Here is a 22,160-nt window from a genome sequence, read left to right on the forward strand (position 1 = left end):
CTTCACCCCCCCGCCCGAACCCCGCCCCGGGCGCCCGCCCGCTCCCACCTGTCACCCCCATGCAGACCGAGGCTCTGTCCTGGAGGCGGGGAGCGGGCTGGTAGAATGCTGCCTCTCAGCCTCCAGTGTGCTCTTTGGCTGGGAGACTGGGGGGCACTGGAAATATTGGAGGCGCTGGTGCCTGTGATGTCGCCGCCTCTGTGACGTCCCCGCCGCGACCCCGCAGGCAGGGAGCCGCATTTAGGTTCCGGGCGGGCGGGCGGGGGCGGCCCGAGTGAGGTGTCCTCCGAAGGCTGCGGGCCCGAAGCCAGAACCCCTCTCCAAAGACCTCGGGAGTGGGGTTCGCGCTTTCGCTGCGGGCCCAGAGCAACAGACAGGCGGCAGGTAAGTTTGACTCCGCTGGACCGGACTTGCACCCGCTCTGCACGCCAGGGGCTCAGGGCCGCCGCCCCTTTCGTGGTCCCAGGGCCCTTCCAACAACCGGCTAAACCAACCCAAGCTGCGCGCACACACACTTGTGCACACAGGGAGTGTGGAGCCACATTCGATAAGGCATCACGTGTGCCCCAGCTCCATGACCAAGGAACTCAGCCACAAGGGCATCCCTGGCCCCATCCAGGGCTCAGGAGGCAGCGGAAAGGGTTGAGTCCAGGCCTCAAGGACAGGAGGGGAGGGTGGAGGGCCTGTGGTGTGCATCCAACATCCCTAGCTGGTCAGGGCCCAGAACCCATCCCTATTTCCCTTCTGGTGGTAGGGGGCTGCCTGACTTGGGCAGTGGCATAAAGCATGCAGGCTTTGTCATCCGCCTCCTCCACCCTTCAGCCTGGCAGTGTTTGGCGAGGGACTTCCCTGATGCCACTGGACACGGCATCTTGCCTAACTGGTCTGAATGAATAGCCCAGAGGTGGGACTAGAAGCACCCACTGGGAGTGGTGGGAAAGCACCCCACTCAAGGGCTGAAACAGTCCTTGTCCAAAACAAGGGGGACTTGAAAAGATCTCACCAAGAAGGCAGAGAGGCAGTTGTTAGTGTCGTGAGGTTCAGCAAGCCAGCAGGCAAGAGAGAGGACACCGATGGCCTGGAAACATTTGTCATCACCCCAAACTTTATTGCTTACAAAGAGTTCTCTACAACCCACACTCTGCAGTACCAACGCTGCAGTTCTTTATGTGCTGGGGGCCGGGGCTGTCTCCCCGGGAGCAGTCTGGCTGGATGTGGACAGCTGGACAAAGGCTGTCTTGGCAAGACGTGGGGATGAGCTTCTCCCAAGGAGTCTCGGCGTCCCCCGCCCCAGGAGGTTGAGGCTAGCTGACACCCCCCTGACAATTCACAGCTGACTTAATGCTACATGAGTCCTGAGTAGCTCCCCTGGGAGAAGAGGCTAAGCTGGGGCAATGGGGAAGTGGGTGCTATTAGAGAAATCTGGAAGAGGTTTGAGGAGTCACATGCATGTAGACAGCTCAAGACTGTCCCTTCACCCCATCTCCTGGCCTGCTATGCTCCTACAGAGTCACTGACCTGCCCTGCCAGAGGGCAGCCATGAAAGTGCTTTGAGGTCATCAGAGTGCAAAGTGCCGTCGGCAGTACCCTCCGGCCCGGGGCAGGGCAGGGTGAGTGTTCGTGTGAGCTGTGCTCTGGGGGGCCCGCACGCTGGACACTGACAGTAGGGCTGGGGTGCTGGAGCGTCTCCGTATGCTGCTTTCCTTAGTATTGATCATGTCCATCTACAGACCGTTCCTGTCAGGCACATCCTGCATCACCCTTCACCTTTACAGATGAGGGAAGAGCGCCAGCGAGTCTGGGGCAGTGCTGGGCCCGAAGGGGCTCAGGGTCTGCTGCTCTGGGGAAGAGTGGTAGCCAGCAGCAAAGGGGCACGTGTCTGGGGACTGAGAACCACTTCACTTACACACCTTCTTTGGTCCTTGGCTGAACCAGAAGTCAACTCAGGACCTGTGTTGCAACAATCTGAAAAGTGTGGTATATTCTACCAGGGAGCCTTCTGGGGTCAGGCATTCCTTTCCCCTACACCCGAAAGGGATGAGCTGGCCAGGTGAGGCCGGGCAAGGGGGTCAGAGGCCTCCTGTTAACCTACGGGTGGGCATACCTGCTGACCTGGTTGTGCACTGAACCTGAGTGTGGGCCCTTACACACTCGACACCCTCACACCAGCCTGGAGGGTGAGGGGCCGAGGGGCTCGCCCACCCCTTCTGACCCAGGCTGGAAGCTGCTCTCCCCTGTCTGCCAGCAAATGGTCACTGATCCAAGTGGGCCAGGCCAACTCAACTGGAGCAGGGCAGAGAAGATCCTGTTTGTTTCCCGAGGGAACTCCTGCCGTCCTCCTCTGTCTCCTCATGTGGCAGAGTGTTTTCTCAGCAGGGTGGGGCAGGACTCAGGTGGGAAATCCTGGGAGGCGTTCTGCTTGCCCCCACCTTGCTGCTGCCAGGCCCTGGTCCCACTGCTGAGCCGGGGGCTGGCAGATCCCTGGGGGCGGCTGAGCCTGTGTTTCAGGGCAGCACTGTGCGCCGAGCAGGAAGGCTGCTTCCGGCAGCGTGGAGCCGGCAATGGAGGGTGGGGGTTAGGGCCTGTTCTCCAGCTGGCCATGCTTGACCCTCCAGCTCCAGGCGAAGCTGCCATCAGGGGCCAGCGTGCACTGCAGGTCAATGCCCGAGTCTGGCACCTCCATGTCATAGCGAACAGGCTGCCCATCTTTGGTCACCAAGCTGAAGGCTGCGGCTGGGATCTAAGGGTGGAGCAAACCAGTGGGCTGAGATCATGGCATGGGGCTCAGAAGCCACGTAGAAGGGTAAGGACATCTCCCTCCAGCCAGACTGGCAGCCCTAAGGGCACTGTCTGTTTGTCATTCCACAGGACTCAGAGAATCCCACCCAGCCCAAGTGTGGGTCTGGAGGACCTCTCCGTCACCACTGCCAGTCTTGCTTTGAGGCCCTGGGGGACATCAAAGGCCAATTCCAAGTATTCCCTAGAGTGCCATTCTACTTCTTTGAAAGCCTTCCTCCTGGAGGGTGGGGCCAGGTGCACTGGTTTCTGGGACTCTGCTGGTCAAGAGCGTACCTGCCCCCCTTACCTGGCTGCTGATGCCAGTGGCGATGTCTCCCACTTTGACCCGGTGGAACTCCCGGATGTGCAGGTGTTCACCATTGAGAGACTGTATTTGGACTTTCACACCTAGAAGGCGGGCAAGGTGACAGTCAGGAGAGCGGCTGCTGGCTCTCCAAGGACCAGGGTCCTGGCAGGGGCTGAGGGAATGTTTTTGTTAAAAGTCACTCTGCCCTTAATGTAGAGGGGAGCAGGTGTGGTGTGATGAAGCAGCAGAGATAAAATTTAGGCTGGTCTAAGCACAGCTGCATTTTTGTTTGTTTTTGAGACAGAGTCTCACTGTGTTGCCCTGGCTGGAGTGCAATGGAGCAATCTCAGCTCACTGCAGCCTCTATCTCCCGGGTTCAAGTGATTCTCCTGCCTCAGCCTCTCGAGTAGCTGGGATTACAGGCATGCGCCACTACACCCAGCTAATTTTTATATTTTTAGTAAAGATGGGGTTACACCATGTTGGTCAGGCTGGTATCGAACTCCTGACCTCATGTAATCCACCTGCCTTGGCCTCCCTAAGTGCTGGGATTACAGGCGTGAGCCACCACACCCAGTCACAAAGCTGCATTTTATAAGAAAAATAAAAAATTCAGGCTGGAACAGCCCTCATGTTATATACACCTGCTAGTTCTTCCTGGCCGCCAGCACCTGGGATCTGGCCTGTGCGTTGCTAAGAGCTGGGGTTGGCTCCTATGGGGAAGTAGTATTTCAACTTGGATGCACAGCAGAAAGGAACTGAACACAAAGATCCTCAAATTAGATTATGGGCAATTTAGATTGTTCCCCGAGTTGAAGTGGGCTCTGGCCAGCGATGGGGGCCTGCTGCCATGAGTCACACTTGCCCTGGAGAGCAGGGCACTCCGATCTGATGATGCCCTTGTTCTAGCAAAGCCACATCATAACCTATGCAATCAAGCTTGAAAACGAAGGAATTTTGTCTTCCTCATTTGACCTCAGCTCTCAGAGGGGATTCCTTTGGCTGAGTTTCTGATTAAAATGCTCATGGGTCCTGTTCCTTTTTCCCTTTAGAAGAGATTAATTGCTCAGTTTCCTGACTCCAGGTCATGAGCGACTGCTCTCCTCCCCAAGCTGGGGGAACCTTCTGGGACTCCATCAGCCGCCAATGAGGGCATAATGGTCCCTCACTGCCCAATCAGGAAAGGCTCGTGGGTGATTGGGACCTTTGCTCGAAACCCAACTTACTGGCCAGGAATCTCAAGTTCTGGGACCAGGCGCCCTCCTCCCTCCCACTGTGCCAGGGGAGGGGAGACACAATCCCTCAATGGCTGTCTAGCTCCAGGCAGATCAGCTGCCATGGGGGCTGCTGAGCAGGTGGGAATTGGACTGTACCATTGAAATAGCTTGGGGTGTCGGTGGGCCGCCCCCGGGCCAGCACCATGTTCCAGCTGGAGCTTCGAGCCTCAGCCTGGCTGCTCCAGGAGTGTACGCCTGAGCTCAGGGTGTCGCGCGAGCTTTGAGAGGCCTTTGATGGGTTCTGAAACAACAGGATTGGGTATGGACTCAGGGCCCTGGGCTCCAGGATCCATCTCTGGCTTGGGTCTCATTTGAGGCAAAGGGGCACTGCTCATGCCCTCAGCTGGAGGAGGGTAAGGGTTGCCTCCATGGGGGACCAAGGCCTGCCTCCCCATTATCTCTGGTGGCAAAACACATTCCCTAATCCCAGAAGGGTAGATTCCCATGGTTTCTCTCACTCTGAACCATGACCACCTCCCCCAAACTAGTGAGGACCCCTACCAGAAGGAAGGGGTGACCCCCATCACCCTCCCTTTACCCACTACTTGCAAAGTCCATTCACTAGCTGGACGCAAAGCTATTTGCTCTGTGCCAGGACCGGGAGAACCACACCCCTGGAGCCATGGCTGCGGCGCCACAACTGACTCACCTTCTCGCTATCATCCGACAGGGAGAGGCTGTCGATGCTGAGGCACGAGAGAATTTGTTCCTGCTCCTCCAGAGAAAATGGCTGGGACAGGCTGTTCAGGAATAATTCTGCAGGGAAAAGTGGAAGATGGCTGTGAAAGACTGGGAGGAGGCTGGCTGTCTTTTCAGGGGTTCTTCCTGCACAGTCTGTAGAAGCTGAGCTGCTGGGGAAGGGGCTAGAAGAAAGCCCACACCGCAGGTAAGGAGAAGCGCCGGCCTCCGCGGCCACTGCTCAGGGCCCCATGGTTGTCCATACCTATTTCCAGCTGCTGCAGTTCCTGCTCTGGGAAGGTTGCTTTCCGCTCTGGTGAGCTGGGGTTTCTGGCAGGCGCTGGCTCCAGGGAAGACAGAGGTAAGGGTTCCCACATTCCAGACTCCTCCTTGCTCAAAGTCAAGGGAGGAGACTTGTTTGGCTCTGGGGGCTCTGGTGGGAGAGGAGGCTGGAGCTTAGGGGCTCTGCCTGTTGTCTCCTCAACTGGCCGAGGCGCTGGGGCCCTTGGCGAAAGCTCCCTCGGCTGGGCATGGAGGGTCTGGTGATAATTGGCTTGATTTGGTGGTGGATGTCTTGGTTCTTTATATTCTCCCCTCCAAGGGCTCTTCAGACCTCCCACTAGAAAACAGAGAGTACAATGGTGAGGGGAAGCGTGCTGTGCACAGACAGCAGTCCAGGCAGGAGCGGCCTCTCCTGAGAGCAGAAGGGCTAGAGGCGAACAGAGGGGAGGACCTGCCCCAGGCCACCATGGGAGGTGACTTCAGAGGGCAGCATGGTGGTCTCCACAGGAGACTTCTTCAGTAAGATGGTCCCAATATAACAGGGATGGGACTGGATTTCTGTCTTTAATTCCGTTTTCCTTCTAGATGTCAGCAGCAAATTGAAAAACTACAGAATCAGTTCCAGAGGACTTTGTTAACAAGAAAGAGACGACTGAAAAAAGCCCTGGGGCTATACCAACTCAAGAGTTCCCAGGCAAAGTGGCGTCCTGGACCCGCCATCTCTCCTACCCCGTCCTGAGTCAGTACTTCCCCAGGCACCGTTGGTTCTGGTGTGGGGCAAGTTCAACCCTGGGACCACCCTCATCCTTATAACTACCAGCTGTCTTTGGTGAGGTACAAGATCTCTCTGGTTTTATTTCATTTTCATTCCTATAATCACGGCCTTTTTGTGCCCATCCCTCAGGTGACGTTCTATTGTGTTTGATGTATCATTTTTGATTGTGTTGTGTTCTTGCAAAATGTGTGTTTTATTTATCGATTTTTATTTTTGTATTTTTTGTTTTTTAAAGAGACGAGGTCTCACCATGTTGCCCAGGCTGGACTCCAACTCCTGGGCTCAAGCGATCCTTCCACCTCAGCCTCCTGAGTGGCTGGGACTACAGACGTGCGGCACCATACCTGGCTATTGATCAGTTTTTAGTTTACCAAACATTACCATCTGGGTCCCATTCTGTGTCGGGTTCTCTTTTCACTCGGCACCGTGGCTTTAGGATCCATCCATGCTGCTCTGTGAACACCGAATTGCTTTAACTGCTTGGTGCTCCATGTGGCATCCTCTTTTGTGTCTCTGTCCTCCCAATGAGGGACCCCATTGTACCCTACTCCCCTCCCACAAAGGAAGCTGTAGTGCGCATCCTCAGGCGTGTTCCCATATGGATCTGTTGGCATTCCTTTGTCAGTGCACCCAGGGGTAGAGGTCCTCGGTCTCAGTCTGTAGACATCTGCCTGAGTGCAGCCAGGTGCTCTCCAGAGTGGGCAGCCTTGTCCACATGCCCATCAGCAGCACCTGAGGGGTCCCAACAGCCCCACATCCCACCAACTTTCTGCTTTTGTCCAGTCAAATGGCTCTCGAGTGTTACCTGGCTTTATTTATTTATTTTTTGAGTCAGGGTCTCTGCTGCCCAGGCTGGAGTGCAGTGGTACAATCGTGACTCACTGCAGCCTTGACCTCCCAGGCTCAAACAATCCTCCCACCTCCTGAGTAGCTGGGACTACAGGCACATGCCACCATGTCTGGTTAATTTTTAAATTTTTTTTTGCAGAGAAAGGGTCTTGCTATGTTGCTCAGGCTGATCTTGAACTCCTGGCCTCAAGTGATCCTCCTGCCCCAGCCTCCCAAAGTGCTGGGATTACAGGTGTGAGCCACTGCTCCCGGCCTCTCTTTATTTTGTATTCTTGGATTCCTAGCGAGTTTCAGCCCCCTTTACACATCATAACCCTTGTGATATTAGTAAACATATATTTCATCTTTAACCCCATTTCTGGCACATAACTCCTAACAGCTTTACTCTCCAAAGTGATCTCTTTCTGTGTATTAATGGATTGACTGAAGGCTGGCAGCCCCTAGGTAGCTTCAGGATGGAGGCTGGTCATCCGAGAGACATAGGCAGGATTAGAGGGCTGGGACTTTCATCCTACCATCCCACATACTGGGAGGGAAGGGGGCTAAAGGTTAAGCTGTTCGCCAATGGCCAGTGGTTTCATCAGTCATGCCTTTGTAATGAAGCCTCCACAAAAACCCAAGAAGACAGGGTTCAGAGAGCTTCTGGTAGCTGGGCACGTGGAGGTTCCTGGAGGGTGCCAAGCCCTGGAAGCTCCGCGCTCCCTCCCACATGCCTTGCCCTATGCATCTCATTTGTATCCTTTGTAATATCCTTTCTAATAAACTGGTAAATGTAAGGAAGTGTTTCTCTGAGTTCTGTGAGCCACTCCAGCAAATTAATCGATCCCAAGGAGGGGGTCGTGGGGTCCCTGATTTATAGCCAGTTGGTCAGAAGCACAGGTAAACACGTGGGCCTGAGACTGGCATGGGTAGGGGGAACAGTCTTGGGGATCAAGCCCTCCTGCTGCAGGCTCTGACGCTACCTCCAGGTAGATAGTGTTAGAACAGAACTGACTTAGAGGACACCCAGCTCGTGTCTGTTGCAGAACTGATTGCTGGCTTGGTGGGGTGGAAATCCCCACACATGTGGTCACAGGAGTCTTCTGGTTGATTGTAGTTGAGTGGGAGAATGGAAACAACACTTCGAGTTCGTGTGTGAATCTTCTCTTTCCCATCTCCTGAGCGCTGCCTCTGCGTCAAGGCGTGGTACTGCCACAATCTCCCAACAACCCCGAGGCTGCTGCACCCCCTACTCCAGAGGGGGAAACTAAGGCTCTGAGGGGTACCTTGCTCTGGACCTGCGGCCACCTGTCTCCTCTGTCTACCTCTGTCCTCTGCCCCCCGGGGCAGCCAGCGCGGGGCTCCTCTTACCTTGCTGTAGTGCCCGGTTCACCTTCCCTGCCAGCTCCGCTGCAGACGCACGGTGGACAGGCTCTTTCTTCAGTCCCTCCTGGATGGCCTGGGCTGTGAGAGGGGCACAGGAGGGTGGGATCTCCCTCACAGGCGGAGGCTCGCTGGCAATCTGGGGCGCAAAAGACAACAGGTGAGGCCTGCCTTCCCTCATTTCCTGATACCCGGCTGTTATTGCTCTCTGTGCAGCTCCCGCCGGCCCCTGCTGCCACTGTGCTGGGGTCTAACACAAGGAATGGAGGGGTCTGGGCTACAGTGAGGGCACTTTTCCCAGGACAGGGACAAATGAGCCCGTAAAACAGGCCAGAGCCAGGCAGCAAGATGCCCATAGCTTCCAGGCCTGGCCCGTTAGGAGGCAGGTGGATGGGGCCCAGGGTATGGACAGAAGGGAGTTCTCACCTGCCATGAACTTGGTGAGCCTCCGCAGCTGGATCTCCCTTTGTACCCCCAGATTTGGGTGGCAAGTATTTGAATTAGGATCCCACATGGATGACCAGGCCTCCCCTTGCTCCAACTGCCACCGCAGAGCAGCCCCTCAAGCCTGCGGCCCGGGCCCCAGGGCCCTGCAGCTCCCCATGTTGGCCATGCCAGGTGCCGTCACCGACCTTGAGGCAGAGCGGCCCTCGGAAGAACTGAGTCCAGGGGTGGCAGCCGTTGAGCATGTGCAGCATCATGCAGCAGCTGCTCCAGACGTCCACCTTGGCGTCGCAGCGCCTGCCCAACACCACCTCCGGAGCCATGTGGGTCTCTGTGCCAGGGATGTAGTCCCCTGAGAAGGCGGATAAGACATAAAGTCACCTGGAAAGTTGATGGGCAGGAGCCTAGGCAATGGTCACCCCAGTTAATCCTCGGGGTATCTTAAATTTGTCACTGTTAAAGTACTTTTTATTTTATTATCTTTTTCGTTCTTTGAGACAGAGTCTCGCTCTGTCAACCCAGGCTGGAGTACGATGGTGCGATCTTGGCTCACTGCAACCTCCGCTTCCTGGGTTCAAGTGATTCTCCTGCCTCAGCCTCCTGAGTAGCTGGAATTATAGGCATGAGCCACCATGTCCAGCTAATTTTTATATTTTTAGGAGAGATGGGGTTTCACCATGCTGGCTAGGCTTGTTTTGAACTCCTGATCTCAGGTGATCCACCCACTTCGGCCTCCCAAAGTGCTGAGATTACAGGCATGAGCCACTGTATCCGGCCATGTTAAAGTACTTTAAATACAGAAATAACATCTCCAAGTCAAACTTGTAGGGAGGAGCTAGGCGGGGACTCTGCTGGGAACTTGTACCAAGCAATAGAGCATCCATGATATGGACTCTGCCCTTTGGACCAAACCCTTAAAGTGTTTTTTGAAAACAGAGCAGGGGCTGGACATTACAAATTAGGTTGTAGAAGGTTAATTACTGGTATGATGTTCCTGAAATACTAGTAAGTGAAATTTAAAAATCATAATAGAAAACTTATTTGCACAAAAGACTGAAAGGTAGATGGCAGATGTGAACAGTGTTTTTTTTCCTGGTGATCTGTATTTGTAATTTTTGTTTAGCTCTACTTTCTTCAAAAGATATTAGAAAAAAGGGTCAGGCTCATGCCTGTAATCCCAGCACTTTGGGAGACTGATGTGGGAGAACTGCTTAAATCCAGGAATTTGAGACCAGCCCGGACAACATACTGAGACCCCATGTATATCTACAAAAAATAAAAAAAATGAGCCGGACATGGTGGTGCATGCCTGTGGTCCCAGCTACTCATACTCAGGAAGCTGAGGTGGGAGGATCACTTGAGCCAAGGAGCTTGAGGCTGCAGTGAGCTATGAGTGAGCCACTGCACTCCAGCCTGGGTGACACAGCAAGACTCTGTCTCTAAAAAATAAAAGTTAAAAAAAAATTAGAAAAGATACTTTTTTTTTTTGTAACAAGAAAAAGCCCACTAAAGTTATTTTAAAAGGGCTTAAAACAACACGGGTGGAGGTCAAGTGTCCACATTCAATTTACATCTTCAGAATTACCAACACAGTCCTTCAACAACACACAATCATATACTTCCCAAAGATTCTTTTTCTGTTGGTCAGAATGAAATCATTTTATCCTTAATTCTATAAATGAAAAAAGCAGGGCACAAAATTGTGTTATAATGGCGCTAACTAGACACAGGGAAAACAACAGCCTGCAAGGAATTATCTAAAATATTCATGATTCGGTCGGGCGCAGAGGCTCATGCCTGTAATCGCAGCACTTTGGGAGGCTGAGGGGGGCGGATCACCTGAGGTCTGGAGTTTGAGACTGGCCTGGCCAACATAGCAAAACCCCGTCTCTACTAAAAATACAAAAATTAGCTGGGCATGGTGGCAGGTGCCTATAATCCCAGCTACTCAGGAGGCTGAGGAAGGAGAATTGCTTGAACCCGGCAGGCGGAGGTTGCAGTGAGCCGAGATTGTGCCACTGCACTCCAGCCTGGGTGACAGAGTGAGGCTCCGTCTTAACGAAAACAACAAAAAAATTTGTGATTCTCTCTCTGGGCAAGAGGAATGGTGAGAATTCTGTTCTCCACCTCTTTTATACGCTTAACTCTATATGTCACAGTGGGCATGGATTATTTCAATAATCAGAGGAGTTAAAGAAAGATATTTCACTGGCTTTAGAGACCAGGCCCCTTGGTCAGCCTGTCCACTGTGCTTCCAGCCAACTGTGCTCAGAGGCGCAAGAGAGCTGGGGTCACAGGCTGGCAGTGCACTCCCCTGAAAAGGCCAGACAAGAGGCGGGGGGAGCCATGGGGCCTCCAAGGCAGAAGGCCTGGGACCTAGCAAGAGTCAACAGCCTTTCCCTCTCTTCCCTGTGTACAGGAGCATCAGCGATGAGCACCTGACATCCATGATCGCATTTCCGCGTAACAAAGAAACCTCGATAATCATCCAGACTGGGTGTGGGGCTTAAACACACAGGTGGACCTAAGTGTTCACATCTCAGTTCCCATTCTGGAAAGCATGGAAGGCATTTGGCGAATGAATGCACTGGGGGGCACAGCAGTTGGTGGGGGGCCTTACCTGTGAGCAAGGACTTCCCCAGGCCATCAGGTTGAAGACACACAGCATGGCCAAAGTCGCAGAGGGCTGCATGGCTCCCATCGCTGGACAGGAGCACGTTGTCAGCTGCCAGGCCGCCCCGGGGAGGAAGAGGAACAGGTGAGTCATGCCGGGTCCCAGCCCACCCTGGCTCGGTTTGGCCTGCCCTCCAGTGACGTAATTTTCTGGCTGACCCTACGTGGCAGCTGCTGCTTCTGATTAGTTTCATTAGTTGTGGAGGAAGGGAGGAGGGTATCAGTTCAGGCTAGAAGCAGACAGGATCTCTGAGGGCAAGGGGACAGGAGCAGGGTTTACTCTGGGGAACGCTGCCACTCTGCTCGCCTGCCCCAACCCCATACCAGGGGTCACCACTGGGTGGGAGCTTGACCTTCGGTTCTCTGTGGCCACCATCTACCAGAAACTACAGTGCTTGGCTAAGGGGTTGGAGAACATCATTCCCCTTCCTACAGGCAGAGTCCTGTCAGCCTGACTCAGGGCCTGCTACTGGAGATGACCAGGCTAGCCCAGAACTGAGAGGAGATCAGGCAGGATGGTGTGAGAGAAGAGCCTGCTGGGGACCAGGGCCGTGGGGCCTGGGCCTTACCTTTGACGTCCCCATGCAGAATCCTTCGTGAGTGGAGGTATTCCAGCCCCTCCAGGGCCTGGCCCAGGTAGTAGAGGGCCCGGTCCTCTGGGAGACAGCCCTGCTCCTTGACCAGCTGGCCCAGGGAGCCACCTAGGAGAACAAAGGCCAGGCTATACCTGGGACTTGCTCAAGCCTCCATGCCAGCCAAGGGCAAGAGCACAGGGCAGGTGGTGGAAAGCAGGGTCATAGGGTCAAGAGGTTAACAATGGATGGATCAGTGACCAAGGCCAACTTGGGCAAGACTCAGGGGGGAACCTCTGGCCCTGAATTTGGAGAAAGAGTGGGACCTGGCTCCTTACCTTCCAGCAGCTCCATGAAGATGTTGACCCAAGGCCCTTCCCTCACAGCTCCATACAAAGGGACAATTCTGGGTGAGGTCAATCCTGCACATGCCATCAGTTCCTCCGCCCGAAATACTTCCAGCCGCACCTGCAAGGGCCCAGAGGCAGCTGTGAGACAGACAGGATGAGGGGACCACAGCTGGGCCCCTGACATCCTGTCAGGACCCTGGTGCTCCACACACACAGGCTGCTGACGTTTCCAGTGGCTATGCAGGGGCCTGGGGGGCCTGCTGGACCCTCAGAGCCTAAATATCCCGTGCCCTTGGTATCAGGAGCAACTTCCTGAACTTAATTAAAGTTCTGGAGTGCTGCCCATGTGCAAAAACAGCCGCATAAAAACTACATTCCGGGCTGGGCGTGGTGGCTCACGCCTGTAATCCCAGCACTTTGGGAGGCCGAGGTGGGCGGATCATGAGGTCAGGAGATCAACACCATCCTGACTAACACGGTGAAACCCCATCTCTACTAAAAAATACAAAAAAAAAATTAGCCAGGCGTGGTGGCAGGCGCCTGTAGTCCCAGCTGTCGGGAGGCTGAGGCAGGAGAATGGTGTGAACCTGGGAGGCGGAGCTTGCAGTGAGCTGAGATCATGCGACTGCACTCTAGCCTGGGCGACAGAGCGAGACTCCGTCTCAAAAAAACCAAAAACAAAACCAAAAAAACTATATTCTGGCCGGGCGCGGTGGCTCATGCCTATAATCTCAGCACTTTGGGAGGCTGAGGCGGGTGGATCAAGGAGATCAAGGTCAGGAGATCAAGACCATCCTGGCCAAAACCCTGTCTCTACTAAAAATATAAAAATTAGCTGGGTGTGGTGGCATGAGGCTGTAATCCCAGCTACTCAGGAGGCTGAGGCAGGAGAATCGCTTGAACTCGGGAGTCAGGGGTTGCAACGAGCCGAGATCGTGCCACTGCACTCCAGTCTGGCGACGAAGTGAGACTCCATCTCAAAAAAAAAAAAAAAAACAAAAAAAAACTAAAAACCACCCCCCGCCCCCCAAGAAAACCAAAACCCTACATTCCTCATCCAGGCTGCTGGCACGCTGTCCGCCCTCAAATCTGCCAAACGTAGAACATTTTTTCCTCCAGCTAAATGTCTGGGCGATTTCTAGGATGTGGGTCCTTTTGCTTATCACCATCCATGTCTACTCTCAGAAGCTGGGCTTCTGACTTATCTGATGGTCAGGAACCAAGATTTGGACTCCATCGGGTGCATTTTGTTTTTCTTTTCTTTTTTTTTGAGACAGAGTCTCGCTGTGTCACCCAGGCTGGCATACGGTGACGTGATCTTGGTTCACTGCAACCTCTGCCTCCTGGGTTCAAGCGATTCCCCTGCCTCAGCCTACCAAGTAGCTGGGACTACAGGTGTGTGCCACCATGCCCGGATACTTTTTGTATTTTTAGTAGAGACAAGGTTTCACCATGCTGGCCAGGCTGGTCTCAAACTCCTGACCTTGTGATTCACCCGTGTCGGCCTCCCAAAGTGTTAGGATTACAGGCATGAGCCACCGCGCCCGGCCTCAACACTTTTCTTAACTCTTGTAATTATTTGTTTCTTTCCCAGAGGACTAAAACATCCACATAGACAGAGCAGTGTTTATTCTATGTGCAGCTGTCTCCCAGCATCTGGGAACATAAGGAGGCTTCTGCGGAGGGGTTTGGCCGAGGGCACTCCCACTGCCGACTGGCAGGTCTGGGATCATCCACTCCTTTCGAAAGGGACCAGCAACTTGGTGGGAGGAAATAGGCCTTGGATATAAACATCGTGGGCTTAGATCCTGGCTCAGCCTTTTAAAACAAGGCAGCAGACTTCCCATCCACGTGTTTCCATATGCAAACAGCAGGGACAGTGGTATCTGCTCCTGGGTAGAGCAAGGATTTGGAAGGATGGTAACTGACACCAGGCCTGGCAACCAGTGGGCACTCAGGAAGTTCTAGCTCCCCAATTCCTCCAGCTCACATCAGAGAAGCTGGTACTTAGACTGACACTTAGACCTTTTTTTTTTTGAGACAGAGTCTCGCTGTATCGCCCAGGCTGGAGTGTAGCGGTGCAATCTCAGCTAATTACAACCTCCGCCTCCTGGGTTCAAGCAATTCTCCTGCCTCAGCCTCCCGAGTTGCTGGGAGTACAGGCGCCCACCACTATGCCCAGCTAATTTTCATATTTTAGTAGAGACAGGGTTTCACCATGTTGGTCAGGCTGGTCTTAAACTCCTGACCTCAGGTGATCTGCCCGCCTCGGCCTCCCAAAGGGCTGGGATTACAGGTGTGAGCCACTGTGCCCAGTCTCTTAGACCTTTTTTTTTTTTTTTTTTTTTTTTTGAGACAGAGTCTTGCTCTGTCACCAGGCTGGAGTGCAGTGAAGTGATAGCTCACTGCAACCTCCGCCTCCTGGGTTCAAGGGATTCTCATGCCTCAGCCTCCCGAGTAGCTGGGACTACAGGCACATGTCACCACACCCAGCTAATTTTTGTATTTTTAGTAGAGACGGGGTTTCACCATGTTGGCCAAGCTGGTCTTGAACTCCTGGCCTCATGATCCGCCCGCCTCAGCCTCCAAAAGTGCTGGGATTACAGGCATGAGCCACTGCGCCCGGCCTCTTAGACTTCTTAATAGACTTGCCCTCCTTCCCGGCTGCTGATGGTTCTCAAGTAAGCCTTGAGTGGCATCGCCAGGGGGCGCTGGCAGTAACAGAACCAGCTTGGAAGCGATCTCCACAGACTTGCTGACTTGGCAAACAGCTCTGACACTGTGGGGTTTTTGGACTTTTGCCTATCAGTGGAAAATATCACCATTCTGGTTCCCTAATATCTGGTTTGACTAATCACCTCCTATGAACTTTGACTCTGCAGTGTTTCCAGCTCTAAAAAGCCTCTGAACCTGAGTTGGAACTAATTCAACAACAGGACTTGTTAGCAAATGTTTTCAGCCTAACCAACCCCAAACTGAGCTGAGGCACCCCGGGGCACTGCAGAGAACTCAGAAGGGTGCCAAATGGATATCTGACATTTGAGGGAAACAGCCACAGCAACATCTGCTGGACACCGCATGAACTACTTGCTCGAGACAGTTCAGCTTCAAAGTTCGATCACGTGACATTCCCTTTGATAATGTATCTCTATGAAGCTAGGTTTTTGGAGGTCACTGTGATTAAAAGTACTTCAAGGAGAAAATGTGGGAAATGAAGGTGGTGGTGTCCTATCTGATTTCAAGGGTTGAGATGTGCAACAAGGCATACGTCCCATTAATAATCCGGCTGTTTGGAAATGGAAGGACCCTTTTTCTTTCAACTTACGTGTCGCTTTTCAAATGGCTACTAAGTTGTTAGGATAAAGACTTATTTGACCTCATTGCTTCATACACAGATCTGCTGGGTATTTGTTTTGGCCTGGGTTGCCCTGAAACAATGACTGAGATATTAACAGGGCTGTGATCCAAAAGAGTTGGGGAAACTTGGCTTTAACTTTGCAGAAATCTGTAAGTCCTCTTAGAGTGTCCCGTCCATGCTAAAAATATTTCCAGTTACCCAGACCAAAGAGGGTGGGAGGAGATACTTCAAAACACAAGGTGCTTTAGAAGTCTGTGCCAGCGGAGAAAGCAGCCCAGCCTTCCAGGCCAAGCTGGCTGCCCGTGTGGCCACGCCTCCTCTCTGAACTTCCGTGTTCCTCATCCGTAAAATGAGGGGGCTGGACTGTGATGAGGATATTCATGAGAATTACGATCTAATGCCCACTTATCATTTCCCAAGCACTGGTAAAGCCCTTTCTAAGCATTAGTTATTCAGATCTTACAATAGCCTGTAAGCTGGTGGGATCATTATCCCCATTTTATAGATGAAGAAGCTGAAGCCTGGGCAAATAATTTGCCCAAGGTCACTGTGTATAAGAGATCACAGCCGGGCTTTTACTCGGGTAAGCCTGACTCCAGAGCTGCCAGCTACTCTGCCTCCCGAAGGCCTTTCCATGCTGAACTTCCTTTTTCTTTTTTTTGAGACAAGGTCTCCTCCCTCGGTTGGCCAGGCTGGAGTGCAGTGGCACAATCACAGTTCACTGCAGCCTCAACCTTCTTGGGCTCAAGTGATCCTCCCATCTCAGCCTCCCAAGTAGCTGACACTATAGGCACCATGCCCAGCTAATTTTTGTATTTTTTGTAGAGATGGCGTTTTGCCATATTGCCCAGGCTAGTCTTGAACTCCTAGGCTCAAGTGATTCTCCCACCTTGGCCTCGAACATGTTGAGATTACAGGTGTGAGCCACTGTGCCTGGCATCCATGCTAATGTTTTAAAATACAATCAGGAGCGAGTATCCCCGGGGGGAAGCACTGTCAGCAATGAGCCAACTGCCCGATCCAGAAGCCACTTCCCTCCACTCGACTGCCTGCACGCTGGACACTGGGAATCACCTTTTCCTCCTTGAACTTTCCTCTTGTTTTCTTTGGTATTCCTTTTTTTTTTTTTTTTTTTTTTGAGAAGATGGGAGTTTGCTCTTGTTGCCGAGGCTGGAGTGCAAATGGCATGATCTCGGCTACCCGCAACCCTCTGCCTCCTGGGTTCCAAGTGATCTCCGCTCAGCCTCCTGAGTAGCTGGGATTACAGGCACCGCCACCACGCCGGCTAAATTTTGTATTTGTTAGTAGAGATGGGGGTTTCCTCCATGTTGGTCAGGCTGGTCTCAAACTCCTGACCTCAAGGTGATCACCTGCCTTGGCCTCTCATAAGTGCTGGGATTACAGGCATGAACCACCACACCCAGCATTCTTTGGTATTCTTTTTTTTTTTTTTGAGATGGAGTCTCACTCTGTCGCCCAGGCTGGAGTGCAGTGGCGCAATCTCAGCTCACTGCAACCTCTGCCTCCCAGGTTCAAGCGATTCTCCTGCCTCGGCCTCCCGAGTAGCTGGGACTATAGATGCCCGCCACCACGCTCGGCTAATTTTTTAGTATTTTTAGTCGAGACAGGGTTTCACTGTGTTGGCCAGGATGGTCTCGATCTCTTGACCTCATGATCTGCCCGCCTCGGTCTCCCAAAGTGCTGGGATTACAGACATGAGCCACCGTGCCCAGGTTGTTCTTTGGTATTCTTATCTGTTTTATAACATCAATAAAAAAAGGCATAAGAGCAATTTTATAAATTCTTTTGCAGATTCCAGGAACGTAAACTGTGTGAAAGGGACTACCACAGTACTGTGCACAGATGTCCAGTGAATATTAGAGGGTCCCGCCTTATTTTCTCAGCACCATCAAGGTATTCTCCTCTGATCCTTGTGCTATTTTCCTTCTAAACACGTATCCAGGACTGAAGGCTGCTCACCTTTACCCTAATATAAATGTCTATCCCCCATTACAACTCGGGTTCCTTCAGGTCAGGCCTGTGGATTTCACATCTTTCCCCAGCCCCTGCACAGTGTCTGTCACAGAGCCGGTGCTTGGTGACAGCTGGGTTGACTTGGCCAGGGTCACATTATCCCAGATCAGCGGCAGAGCCAAAGCGAAGCTCCCAGAACTTCACACTTGAGCCAGATGTTCTAAAAGGAGTGATTCTTAACCCTTTTTGGGCTACAGACCCCTTTGAGGATCTGGTAAATGATATGAATTATTTTTCAAAAATGTGTGATTGCCCATACATGCAACACACAAACACTTTTTTTTTTTGAGACAGAGTCTTGCTCTGTCACCCACGCTGGAGTGCAGTGGCATGATCTTGGCTCACTGCAACCTCTGCCTCCCGGGTTCAAGCAATTCTCCTGCCTCAGCCTCCCGAGTAGTTAGGATTACAGGCATGTACCATCACACGCAGCTAAATTTTTTATATTTTTGGTAGAGATGGGGTTTCACCATGTTGGCCAGGCTGGTCTCGAACTCCTGACCTCAAGGGTTCTGCCCACCTTGGCCTTCCAAAGTGCTGGGATGACAGGCGTGAGCTACTGCACCTGACCGACAAACATTGTTTTGAATGAAGTTCCTAGAGTTCATGGATCCTATCAATCCACCACTGACTAGGATAAGAACTTCTACATGGCCGTTAAAAAGCATAAGAGAGTTGTATATGTGCCAATAAGGAAATCTGTCGTGATATATTATTGCATGACAAAAACATGGTACAGAATAATCGCTAGAGTAGGATCCCATTTTTTATGGGGTTGGGAGACAGGGTCTCACTCTGTTGTCTAGGCTGGAGTGCAGTGGCATGATCTTGGCTCACTGCAGCCTCTACTTCCTGGGCTCAAGTGATCCTCTCACCTCAGTTGCCCGAGCAGGTGGGACCACAGGTGTATGCCACCATGCCTGGCTAACTATTATTTTTTTTTGTAGAGACAGGGTCTCTACAAAGAAGTGCTAGAATTATAGGCATGAGCCCCACACTGGCTGATCTTTTTTGTTTTTGTTTTTTTGAGACGGAGTCTCACTCTGTCGCCAGGCTGGAGTGCAGCGGCACAATCTCGGCTCACTGCAAGCTCCACCTCCTGGTTCAAGCAATTCTGCCTCAGCCTCCTGAGTAGCTGGGACTACAGGCGCCCGCCACCATGCCCGGCTAATTTTTGTGTTTTTAGTAGAGATGGGGTTTCACCATGTTGGCCAGGATGGTCTCGATCTCCTGACCTCGTGATCCGACCCACTTGGCCTCCCAAAGTGCTGGCTGGGATTACAGGCGTGAGCCACAGGCCTGACCTGATCTTACGTTTTTTTGAGACGGAGTCTCGCTCTGTCACCCAGGCTGGAGTGTTGTGGTGTGATCTTGGCTTTCTGCAACCTCCGCCTCCCTCGTTCAAGCAATTCTCTGCCTCAGCCTCCTGAATAGCTGGAATTACAGGTGCCTGCCACCATGCCCAGCTAGTATTTGTATTTTTAGTAGAGATGGGGTTTCACCATCTTGGCCAGAGGCTGGCCTTGAACTCCTGACCTCGTGATCCACCTGCCTCAGCCTCCCAAAGTGCTGGGATTACAGGCGTGAGCCACCGTGCTTAGCCCTGATCTTACTTTTAATTGCAAATATAGGCTCATTATAAAAGAATTCAAATGATACCAAAAAAAGCAAAAGTCCCCATTTCCCAGTCCCATTCTAAGAGGTAAATGCCCTTTGACAGAAATCTTTTCAGACTTTTAAAATTTCTTTTTTATTTCTATTTTTAACTTTTTGGTAGACATGTGATCTTGCTATGTTGCCCAGGCTGGTCTCCAACTCCTGGCCTCAAGCAGTCCTCCTACCTCAGCCTCCCAAAGTACTGGGATTACAAGCATGAGCCACTGTACCCAGCATGGACTTTTTATGCGTATATAAACAAGTAATTGTTTCTTCTATTAAAATAGGATCCTGGTGGGGCACAGTGGCTCACATCTATAATCCCAGCACTTTGGGAGGCTGCCCAGGAGTTTGAGTCCAGCCTGGGCAACACAGTGGGATCCTGTTTCTACAAAAAATAAAAAATTAGCTGGGTGTGGTGGTGCGTGCCTGAAGTCCCAGCTACTTGGGAAGCTGAGGCAGCAGGGCTGTTTGGGTCTCCAAGGCTGAGGCTGTGATCATGCCACTGCACACCAGCCTGGACAACAGAGCAAGATCCTGTCTCAAAAAAAAAAAGATCAAACAAAAACCTTAAAAAAAAAAAACTGCATCAAATTCTGGACCCATGGCCAATCAGCATCTAGATCAGGATGTTCTAGAAGGAGGACGAAGGGAGTGCTGGCACCGCCACGTGACATCTCACATACTGGATTCTCCCCAAGAAGCATTGGGGGGGGCACAGACTTACTCTGACCCGGTGTGCGGCCTGACCTCTGATGCTGCGCCCACCTCCCGGTCCCCACCCCCTCATCAGGGAACTGTTTCTCCTGCTCTTCCAGATGAAAACCCTTAAGGACACCACTGCCTTGACGGAAAGGAGGGGCTGTCTGCCCAAGCAGTGGCAGCTGTGCGGGCTGCCGAAGAGTCATCCCCACTGTATTCTCCGGGGTGGGAAGGAAGCGATTCTGCGAGTGGCCAGCTCTGGTGGGCTTGAGCTGCAGCTCTGGTGCTGAGAAGTCCACGTCTTGTGCTTGGAGCTTTTCCAACTGCCTTGCAGTGGATGGGAGGGGCGAAACATGGAGTATGTATCCTCTTCCACTATATTAGGGTTGTTTACCTTGTTGCCTGGGAAGACTCTGAGGCCCTCAGCAGGGGAACAGCTGAGAAGCCCAGTGACTAAGCTCCCAGCGCTGGGTGCGCGTCTCTTCACACTCTCACACTCTCCTCCCACCACCTCTCAGGAGGGACAGCTGAGCCTTCTCCGGTAGCCTGGAGAGGGGAACTGCAGCTGAGCAGGTCAGGCGTGTGGCCTTGGCCTCCAAGTGGAAGACGATGATCCACACTGGCAAGAACTCAGCAAGAACTCAGCACGCACTCAGCACGTGCTGCCAGTCGGGGGTGGTGAGAGCAGAGTTTTCATATTTGACACAGTGTGTCTGAAGTTTGGGGTGGTACCTGCAGATAGTCCCCTCACCGGTCTCACCATCCAGCCCAAGGACACACTAGGGAAGCTGGGTTCATTCACATCCCAGTTGTCTCCTCTCCCCTTAAGGCCACAGGCACCCCGGATGGTGGTGGCGGTGTCTGCTCTGAATGGGGCCAGTGTGTGCCGGGCTTTTGTGCTCTGGCTACAGTGAGCATTTCCTGTGTCAGGCTGGTGCTCCAAAAGTTTTGGACTTTGGAGCACTTCAGATTTTGGGTTTTCAGATTGCGGATGCTCTACCTGTATTTGTTGCTTTCCTTTTGGAGATTGGAGCGTCTCTGACATAAGCCACTTGAAACAAGGTGTCTCTCTGAGCTTACTTCACCCTGCCCAAAGGGCCAAGGGGATGGTCCACAGAAACGCGCCTTAGGTCCTGGTGCTGGCTTTGAGGTTGAGAGCTTTGACTGGAGACAAGGTGGCTTCCAATCAAGGTGATCCAAGAGTCAGGGGTGGGGGAAAGGTTGGTGATGGGGAGGAGGACCGACACCCGTGAGGCCTGTGGGTCTGCAGCTGCCACTGATGCTCCCTCTGGGCCCGGACAGTGTAATCTGACAGGAGGAGGCCTCAGTTCCAGGCCCAGCATGCCACACTGTCTTCTCTGCTCTCCCCTTCTAACATCAGTGAGATGAAGAGGTGGGAGAGGTGATTCCTGTCTTCTGTCTCTACTCAAAACTCTAGGACAACAAGTCTATCTTCTTTCCTCTTCTTCCTGAAGAGTGGTTGGAAGCCGAACTCTCAGGTCAGACAGACCTGGTCTGAATCAGGGCTCTGCCACCAGGCCATTGACTTCCTGTCTTGCCAAGCTTGATTTTCCCCACCAAGTCTGTCTTGTAGGACTGTGAAACACCTGGCCAACAGGGCAGAGCTCCGACTCCCACTGAGACTGGCCTCCTCCTGGAAGCGCCTGACAGGTGGAGACTACTGCTTTCCCCATCATCTGGCCCAGGTGGGGGGCGGCCCCCTGTGTGGTTCAGGGATTTTACCTCAGTGTGAATTTCATGACGCTCCAACCATCTTCCATGTTGGGACTTGCCCCTCAGGGCGCTGGCTATATTGAGACACCGAGGCCGCGTGTGTCGTCTCACACTGCCTCTCACATACACACATGCCAAGGGCAGCGGCCAGGCCAGGACACGTGACAGGCTGCTCCCTTCCAGTTCCAGCCAACCTCAGGTGGCCAGTGACAGCCAAGTTCTGTTCACAAGTCAGACCCACAGTCACCCTGCGACTGTCCTTGACAGAAAGCAGAGGGAACACACCAGGCCCCTTCCTGGCTTCCCTCTTCACTCAGCCCGAGCCCTGG

At 52.8% G+C, this 22,160-nt stretch overlaps 2 protein-coding genes and 1 long non-coding RNA gene across 5 annotated transcripts in view; 1 reads left to right on the plus strand and 2 right to left on the minus strand.

Moving 5' to 3' along the window:
- SPATA32 (spermatogenesis associated 32) overlaps nucleotides 1-157 on the minus strand; it is a 14,737-nt gene extending 14,580 nt beyond the window's left edge. Inside the window, exon 1 of one of the 2 annotated variants that reach the window (XM_017876143.1) lies at nucleotides 49-157. In XM_017876143.1, the coding sequence (XP_017731632.1) occupies nucleotides 49-61 (13 nt within the window). In that variant the 5' untranslated portion in view covers nucleotides 62-157. The remainder of the gene's footprint in view (nucleotides 1-48) is intronic. The other variant, XM_017876145.1, reaches the window with a different exon arrangement.
- A 917-nt stretch (nucleotides 158-1,074) lies between these two features.
- Nucleotides 1,075-22,160, minus strand: part of MAP3K14 (mitogen-activated protein kinase kinase kinase 14) — a 53,905-nt gene continuing 32,819 nt past the window's right edge. The window contains exons 7-16 of one of the 2 annotated variants that reach the window (XM_017876141.1): nucleotides 12,336-12,465; nucleotides 11,995-12,126; nucleotides 11,373-11,477; nucleotides 8,941-9,104; nucleotides 8,297-8,447; nucleotides 5,306-5,659; nucleotides 5,012-5,118; nucleotides 4,459-4,603; nucleotides 3,086-3,186; nucleotides 1,075-2,740 (exon numbers count right to left, since the gene is read on the minus strand). In XM_017876141.1, the coding sequence (XP_017731630.1) occupies nucleotides 2,576-2,740; nucleotides 3,086-3,186; nucleotides 4,459-4,603; nucleotides 5,012-5,118; nucleotides 5,306-5,659; nucleotides 8,297-8,447; nucleotides 8,941-9,104; nucleotides 11,373-11,477; nucleotides 11,995-12,126; nucleotides 12,336-12,465 (1,554 nt within the window). In that variant the 3' untranslated portion in view covers nucleotides 1,075-2,575. The remainder of the gene's footprint in view (nucleotides 2,741-3,085; nucleotides 3,187-4,458; nucleotides 4,604-5,011; nucleotides 5,119-5,305; nucleotides 5,660-8,296; nucleotides 8,448-8,940; nucleotides 9,105-11,372; nucleotides 11,478-11,994; nucleotides 12,127-12,335; nucleotides 12,466-22,160) is intronic. The other variant, XM_017876142.1, reaches the window with a different exon arrangement.
- LOC108532219 (uncharacterized) lies at nucleotides 11,417-22,133 on the plus strand. The gene is made up of 3 exons (XR_001886385.1): nucleotides 11,417-11,510; nucleotides 17,518-17,619; nucleotides 20,214-22,133. It is a non-coding gene; the product is annotated as an uncharacterized LOC108532219 (long non-coding RNA).

Source organism: Rhinopithecus bieti, unplaced genomic scaffold, assembly GCF_001698545.2.
Source record: "Rhinopithecus bieti isolate Rb0 unplaced genomic scaffold, ASM169854v2 scaffold_10088, whole genome shotgun sequence".
In the NCBI taxonomy this organism is placed as follows: domain Eukaryota; kingdom Metazoa; phylum Chordata; class Mammalia; order Primates; family Cercopithecidae; genus Rhinopithecus; species Rhinopithecus bieti.